This window comes from Etheostoma cragini, chromosome 8 (assembly GCF_013103735.1).
Source record: "Etheostoma cragini isolate CJK2018 chromosome 8, CSU_Ecrag_1.0, whole genome shotgun sequence".
In the NCBI taxonomy this organism is placed as follows: domain Eukaryota; kingdom Metazoa; phylum Chordata; class Actinopteri; order Perciformes; family Percidae; genus Etheostoma; species Etheostoma cragini.
Window position 1 is genome coordinate 7,446,805 of NC_048414.1, and position 8,593 is coordinate 7,455,397.

General features: G+C 38.8%; 1 protein-coding gene across 7 annotated transcripts in view; it reads left to right on the plus strand.

The window, feature by feature from the left end:
• The window catches only part of LOC117949542 (membrane-associated guanylate kinase, WW and PDZ domain-containing protein 2-like), a 69,532-nt gene that overhangs the window by 39,612 nt on the left and 21,327 nt on the right, over positions 1–8,593 (plus strand). For all 7 annotated transcript variants that reach the window (XM_034879875.1, XM_034879876.1, XM_034879879.1 and 4 more), the window contains exons 7-9: positions 5,208–5,265; positions 6,098–6,219; positions 7,344–7,526. In XM_034879875.1, coding sequence (XP_034735766.1) covers positions 5,208–5,265; positions 6,098–6,219; positions 7,344–7,526 — 363 coding nt within the window. The remainder of the gene's footprint in view (positions 1–5,207; positions 5,266–6,097; positions 6,220–7,343; positions 7,527–8,593) is intronic.

The following is an 8,593-nucleotide window of genomic DNA, read 5'->3' on the forward strand; positions in this document are numbered from 1 at the left end:
CCACACACACACACACACACACACACACACAAACACACACACACACACACACACAGACACACACACACTACTGTCAATTCATAAACCGTTTTCACAAACATGGCCTGCATACTTCAGCTTTGTCTTGGCAGAGCAAAGATCGGCTTTCACCAACGCCAACGATATTTAGATGCCAGGTTTCTGTCAACTGTGATGCTCTCAACTCAGTGATCACTTATTTTGTGTTGCTGTTATTTCTGTCTGTGATCGCTTCTGTGTTTCTCTATTTATAGGTTTTAAAACAATATAAGAGTGTTCTTAGAAATTAGAGTGAGCAGAAATCATGACATCTGTATATATAAATACGATATATACGGTATTTAAAATAAATGAACACAACATTTTTCAGTTTTTTAGTTTTTTTTCGTTCTAGAAATTTGGATTGGAGCATTTTACATATTGTTGAGTAATGTTATGTTCCAAGGTTTGATTGTTTTGCGCAAATTTCAATGTGATTGTGACTGGACAGAACCTGTTAAGTTTCTTCTGCTCTCTATAAAATGAAATTTGCCTTACTTATTAGCCAGTTAGCATTTTGAAATCTTAGATTAGACCCTTATCTAGTCTTTCTGTCGAAAGATGGTAAGATATGTCAATGACAACATCTGTATTGTGCCATTGATCATATTAAAGGTCCCACTTTATGCTAATTTTCAGATTCATACTTGTATTTTGGTTTTTTTAAAAACCCAATTTTTCTCATACTGTCTGTATGAATTAACCCATATTCACCCTTTGTCTGAAATTATTAGTTATCGCACCTGTCTCTTTAAGCCCCCCCTCCTGGAAAAAAGCCGGTCTGTTTCTTTCTTTCTTTCTTTCTTTATTTATTTATTAGTTTTTCTACTGTGTGAAGTTGATTTGGACTTTTTCTCTTCTGCTCATTTAAAGGAAGCTTAAGTGATCACCACTGGCAGAGGATTTTGTTATCAAAGGCTGTTAGCAGAATGTTTGTAAGGGTCCTTGGTGACACATCACATCCTCTTGCAGCACCTTTAAATTGATGCCTTCTAGAAGCAGGTTTAGTTGCCAGAAAATATTCTTTTTCAGTATAGGCAGCTCAGCAGCCACATGGATGACATAAGGATATGCAGTAGTTTAATCCAGCATGCTGCTCTACAATATTCACCCTGTTATTATTTTCTTTCAATGATCACTCCGGGTGTGCTGTCCTGTAGCACTTTCTTATCTGCTCTACTGGCACTTTCGGCATGCTTCCTGTGAACCAAGTGACAATTTAAAAGCAATTTTCCATTTTTGTTCAGATTAATGGACATGGTAGTTTTTGAATGATGAAATATGCATGAAAGCAAGGATGTCCTATTCTACAAGGAGAGGGGATAAACTGTAAGGGAACAGAGGAAAGAGGTGGCGCTGTTTTCAACTGCCCATCTGCCTGAAGGATTTCCCAGAGTCTAACAGCCTCAGGCAGGAAGCAGACAAACACTCAGCTGCTGTTCCCTCTTGTTATTCCCCCCGTTGCTTCCATCTCATGCATGTCTGGTCTTTTTGCTCCACTTTCCTTAAGCATTTCATATCCTCATTGACTATTCCCTTTCCCGTCGCTCCCATGCTGTGTTTTTGAGTGAATTTAAGGAGAAGCTTGTTTGTGTTGGTGTGTTTGCTCAAATGTGCAACTTTTGTTGTATCTGTACGCTAAGGATGACTCCAAGAGTTCAAAGGCTTGTCACCACAGATCTAGGTTGCTTGCCGTCTTTTTGTCAGGCATGTCTTTTGTTACATAACACAAGCCCATATCTCCTTTCTCGCTAAGAAAAGGCAAAAACAGAGTGGGCCAGTGTTGGTTTCAATTCTGCCTGTGATACACGCTCAATCCCTACGCTGGTTTCAAAGTAATCTCAGTGCTGTTGACGAAATATGCCACTCATGCTCATTTAGAGGCAGGAAATCTCACTGAGGCTGATGTGACGATGTCAAAGTCACCAACTGTAGAGAATTAGGAAATCAGACTAGAGGGAGACAGTGAAAAGAAATTTGAAAAATTCTGTTGAGTTCTCTCTTTGTCTGTGCAAAGACAAAAAAACAAACACAATACAGGGTTGCAGTCATATAATAGGCTGAAACAATTAGTCAATTTATTGATTAGTCAATAATGTCTTTTCATCTAGCACCATCTTGGTGTGATCTTTTGTTTGAATGAGAGAGGGCTGAAAAAGTTTAATGACCATATTGTGATCAGTTATAATTAGAAAACATAAGTTTTTAGATTCTGTTGAAAGTTAACCACAGAGAATTGATTTCATTTATTTTTTGATGTAATAAATCCTGAATATTTCAAAATAGGGTAGTTTTGACTGTTGGACTTTATAGTAAGTGTTCTAGTTTTTGTTTGTTGTATGTTTGTAGTCTGAGGTGTATTGACCAATCACATGTGTGCATTGCATGCAGCTAACAGTCCACGTGTAAGGCATCTATTTATTAGCTTTTTCTTTGAATTTTTCTGCATGTTGGGACCTGAATCTGGTTGCTAATCGGACTCACAACGGCCAGCGCAGGGAAGAGGAATTCTTAGCCACTGGCTACAACAATACCCTAAAAATATTGTCTGTTTCCCTCTGGAGGCTCAAGTGTTGTCAGGCTGATAGCCGGGGAGTTGTTATTGGTCGCAGCCCTATATAAATATGAGTTCTGGTTTATTTTTCATCAAAAGTTTGGAAGGTCTTTTTGAGTCGGTTGTAAGTGGAGTTAGTATATATTTTTCTGTGAGTCAGATGAGTTCATTGTATCAGTTCATTGCTGCCTGTTGATCAGGGAGACTTTGTGTCAGAGGGAAGATGAGTCATCTAATGCAAAGGAATAACAATTAGACTTCATGTCAGGAGAGACACCAATAACAACAATACGATACACATAACCAAGCAGGCAAGCACCCAGCAACACAATCAAGCCATTCTGTGCTCATACTAAATACAGATGCATGATGGGGTGTTCTATTTAATATAAAAAAAGATGATGGTTGAAAACATTCTGACATGCAAACACAGTTAAACCATCTAATACACACACATACTGCATACTGCATTAAAACACACGCAAACAGTGTCTCTGTATTTCAGCAGCAGGAAATAGAGACAAGACAGAGCCCTCTGCTCAGGCGAGGAAAAAAAGACTTGCACTGGTGGTTTCCATGGAAACTGTCTCCCTTTTACTTTAGGGGGAGGGCAAGCGACTAGTGGATGAGTTAGGTCAACATTTAAGATGGCTTATGGACAGGGTGAGAGGGAATTTAAGGTGGTTTGAAGTGTGACTTTTACATCTCAAGGATGAGAAGGGTTGTTTGGGGTAAGGGCAGTGCAGGTGGTTTGAGCAAACGGTAAAGCAGCAGACCTATGGTAATTGTGGTGTGCACTCCTTTCATCTTGGGCTGCACAGTCAGCATGCTCAACAGCCAGGGCACATCACACACTGTACACGTTCAGACACGCACATTCACACACAGATTATTGTGGTATTACAGCGTGAGGGGATGATGCCATGGTGTCATGCAGAACAAATCATTGTCAGAAATAATAGAGCTGAGGATTTGTGTGTGACTTGAGAGGGTCGGGTATTGTTCAAATGTTTTCAAAACTTTTTTTTCCAGTCATTGCATAAACTACTACGGGCAAAATACAGTAAAATGATATATCTTTTGAAGCAAACTGCTGATTTTCATTACCTTTTTTTCATCAAAAATTCAAATGTTCACGTGAAAGAATTTCACTCTTTTCCTTAAAGAAGCTTTGATTAATGTGAAGTCCCTCACATTATTCACTATTATTAGTGTTTGATGCTAGTGTTTTTACTTGGTAATGCAGACTGTAGTTAAAACTGTAATTAAATAAGTTGTGTAAATGGCGGTTTGTCTCAAGCATTTTCCTCATAACAAGAACCAAATCACATCAGTTTTTTTTTTATTATGATAGAAAATCAGTGTTATCATTACGTCCTTCTACAAAATGTATCTTTCTGAAAAAGAAGAAGAAGTAATTCTTTATTTTTTTCACTAATACTTTGTTTTGTTTTTGCCCAGAGGAGTTGGTGTGAGTCAGGCTGAGGGAATGACCAGGCATTTGAAGCAAATACTCAGTACATTGCCATTTTGTACCCAAACACATTTGGGTAGATGTTAAGGTTTAATGCTTAGACCAAGTAGTGTTGCCATTGGTTGTGGTGTTGCCCAGGTATGACAAGTTATTATATTGACCTGTGCAAACAGTTTGACACTTGTATTCTTCTACTTTTGTTAGCTTTTCTTGATTTTCCTGGGGGGGAAATGCCCAGCTATGGGCATAGTCACGAATTTTATGAATTAAACTCTTTAATACAATAAATGGGGATGAATTGATTTGGATAAGGAAGATCAACCTTTCAAGAATGCTTGGTGATGAATGCTTATCAGAAGTGCTGTATTTCAAGTATACAGTATGTCTGAGTGGGAGAGGAACAGCTTGGGCAGATGGACTGTTACTGTGGTCGTGTATGTTGTATGTAAGCGGAGCCTTTTGCAGTGCAAGGTCAATTCCCTTGTTGTACTCCTTATACCTTAGTGAAAGCTTAATGGTAACGCTGAAAACCCTAACATCCTGGATCTTCCATACACCAGCAGAGGGAGCTCATTATAGTGCACTGTATTACAGTAACCCAGACCTTTAACAATGGAGAGAGGAGAGCTAAATCAGCAAAGGGATGAATTAAGTGATGAGGGAACAGAGAATCAGAGGAGATAGATGAAGAAACAATCAACAAAACAGCAATGGAAGCCAACCAAGGCGAAAACAAGTGGGTGGGTGAAAACAAAAAAGAGACAAGCACAAAATAGTATGGTGAAGGTATTGGGCCTTGAAGTATTAGTGCACACGAGAATAGGAGGAGACTGAAAGAAAGAAAAGGTGGGGCTGAGATGTGACAGACGATTTAAATGTTCTTTACCTCGATTCCAGCTTTGTATTGATGTCTGTGTTGTGATTCGTGTCTCCATGAAGAAACCACCGCTGCAGATCGAAGTGTTGTCTGTCTATTAAAGGAGCACTTTGGGAGCATCTAGCTGTGAGCCCTGAGATTCATGTTGTCTGTCCTCAGTGGCTCAATTTAGTGTCTACATTCCTTCTCCTGCTCTCAGTGTAAACTGACTTCATTTCCCTCGTCTGTTTTCTCTTTCCTCTCAGAGTTGCCTTATGGCTGGGAGAAGATAGATGACCCCATCTACGGCAGCTACTATGTAGAGTAAGTCTTCCTGTTCTCCCTGTTCTCCCTGTTGACTTTGGTTAACTCAGCTGCTCTGTAGTAAAACAGGAATTGCATTTCTAAGGTTTACAACACCTCATTGTAAATTATAAATTACTACATTTTTTCATTTCTTCTTTATGTCTTACTGCTCCTTTAACTTTTACAGTGAAACAGTGAAATGCTTGTCAGTATGGACTACCAAGCTGCTGAGAAAAACCTGCTCACCTGGTCAATATAATCTAATCTGTTGCATTACAAACATAATGTATTGGCATCTGTTTAATTTGGAAGTAGATTTTTTTTTAAATCATCCAAATCAATTTTCCAAACCAAGTATAATGAATAGTTCCTGAGAGGAAAGTTTGGGGATATTGACACTTCTTCTTTGGTTTTAGTTACACATTACTTAAAAATTAAAACATGTGCAAGACATAGGAACAATTAGCCATCAATATATGCAGTAGCTGAGTAGTGGAAGTGACACCACCTGAGCAGCCAACCTCCATCTCACATAGGTAGAAGTTTAGAGCTACTTGTGATTTTCATTGGTATCTGCAGGACTAGCAACCCTTTCTCCCAACAGGGAGGCATATGACTCAAGATGACACAACAATATTTTTCAACTTTGAAAGTGTCAATGATTAAACACACTATATGGCACGATTATTCAGAATGAACACTTTTGGTTCTTAAGTACATTTTACTGTTAATAGCTTGCAACTTTGGTAACATTTTGAACGCAGAACTGCATTGTGGTAATGTTATTTCTAACTTAAAGCTTTGAATGATCCCTTTTCCAATTATTTCCAATGCTGCATTGTATTTTCAGTCATATCAATCGAAGGACTCAGTTTGAGAACCCAGTGTTGGAAGCCAAAAGACGCCTAGAGCAGCAGAGACAGATGCAGAGCCAGGGACTCTCCGCTCTACCACTGCCCACTATATACAGAGGTACACATGGAATACTACAGTATTTGCAGTACTTAAATCAAAACATGCTGACACACTCACAGAGTTGTACAAATATGAAAATGCAAGGATTGCTGAAAAGACACACAGGCACACAACATTGATCTTCCGGCCATCTAGGGCCCCCAAAACTCATGTGCTGATGGATTTTTAAATTATTTGTAAATTCTTGCTGTTGTACAGATGGTTTGTATTTAACATTGTGCATTTTTTTCTTCGTTTTCCTAAAGAATCTCTCATAGAACGGGCAGTTTCATGACTATTTGACCAGGCAGATTCACATTGTCACAATGTACAGAGTGGAATGGAGATTGTTGATGTTGCTGGGGACAGAGAACATGCTTGCCCTGAGGCCCCTAGTGGGCTTATCTGAGTATGAGGACATACTAGCTCATTACATAATGTATGGCTTCATCTGAGTGAAGACTTCATATCTCCTATAATTATCTTATCAGGAATCATGGCAAATGTGTCTTTATTGTATTAAAGGTCCAGTGTGCAACATGTTTAGTTTATTATCAAAATTGGTTTTGCCTGTTCACAAACTCGTACTTTTTCATGAATATTTACCACCACCATCTATTCCAAGTATTCCTATTGGCTTGAAATTTTACATTTCCATTTGCATGAACTGGGGTAGACGCTCCATGTTCATGCACCATCTTGAAATACGTTAGCCGGTAAGGGACACACAGGACACACTGCTCCGCCTTTCACGTTTTTGCTTTCATAAGATAAACTCACAGGTGCTGCTAATCTGCTTATGGGTATCGTCGCTTCTCAGCCCCAGCATGTTTGAGGAAGGAAACATGGAGGACCTCACGTATTCAAAATGCTAATTTTAGGATCAGGAGTCTTTTTTTTTCGCCCAGAAAAAGAAGAAGAATATTGAAAACAGCAAGAGACTGGCTTTTCTTAACGCTAGATGGGGAAAATTCCTACGCATTGGACCTTTTAAGAGAAAAAATACAATAGCACATATTCAGCACTGAAAAGATAATTTCAAACATTACTTTCAATGTCACAAACCCAATGTACATGTTATCAAAATATCAAGAATATATGAACACATGAAAATCATACTTCAAAACCTTCTGTCCCTTCAGAGAAGCCATTGTTTACGAGGGACCCAACTCAGCTGAAGGGGAACTTCCTGTCGACAGCCCTGCAGAAGAGCAACATGGGATTTGGCTTCACGATCATTGGAGGGGACGAGCCTGATGAGTTCCTGCAAGTGAAGAGTGTAATACCAGACGGACCCGCTGCCCAGGACGGAAAGATGGACACAGGTAATTATGTGTACCAATGCAGCATTTTGACAACTGGTTGAGAAAATTAATCAAGGTTTAAAAAAAACTACAAGCTGTCACGCACCATCACAGCCTATACCCTAATACTGTGTTTATAGAAATATTTAAGTCCAGCCTCATTATTCTGACACATCAACATTATGGACCTTAATTTCCTGCCAAAGCAGACCAAGTGCAAAGACCTTTAGCTTGAAGAGTTTCTATTTCATTCAAGCAGGTTTTTACCTACTTGTTGGGTCATTTCTATCAACATTTTGTGTACCTAAAAGGCTAGGGGAGTGCAGTAGAGTGTCAGTATTCACTCGATTTGGTATTGCAGTGTATTTTTGCCTCTGCCAACTCAGAACATTTCTAAGCATAAGCACTAGTGTTTGGCTAGTTTAATGGCTTTAGCCGGCAAATGTCACCAACATGGACCCAAAATCCTATCCATACAGCCTCTGTTTGTATCTTCTTTGATATTTTAATTTCAGTGATGATAGTGATGAATTCAATTTAAATGTAAACCAAATTCTCACTAAAGAGAAAATAGAGTTAATATATTCCATAAGACATAGGTGTCTTATTAGTTAGTTCCCATTAAGAATTATAAAGATTAATATCAAGTAGCCTCAGCTTCACCGAATTAGGAGTTTGTGGTTCTCGTGATTTACAAAGAAAGTAGTTTGATGATATTCTGTGTTCCTGATGTCCTACAGAGATTTTTTGCCAACCAAAAGAAATGGTTGTTTTCATCCAAATTAAGCACAGCACATGCTACTCTTTTTTAAAACCTTCACCTACCAAGGGATGGACACGTATTGATGGTTATATACAACATACATAAGAAGACACAATATTTGCTCTGTTAAAAGAAAATAGCTCTCTGTGTTCATTAAAACCTGAGGTTTGGGCCTTGACCCTCTTCATGAAGGCCCACAACTTTTTTCTCACTCCTTATGGTCCTTTTTTTGTTGCTAGCATTTTCTACGTACACTCACCGGCCACTTTATTAGGTACACCTGTCCAACTGCTCGTTAACACTTAATTTCTAAGCAGCCAATCAC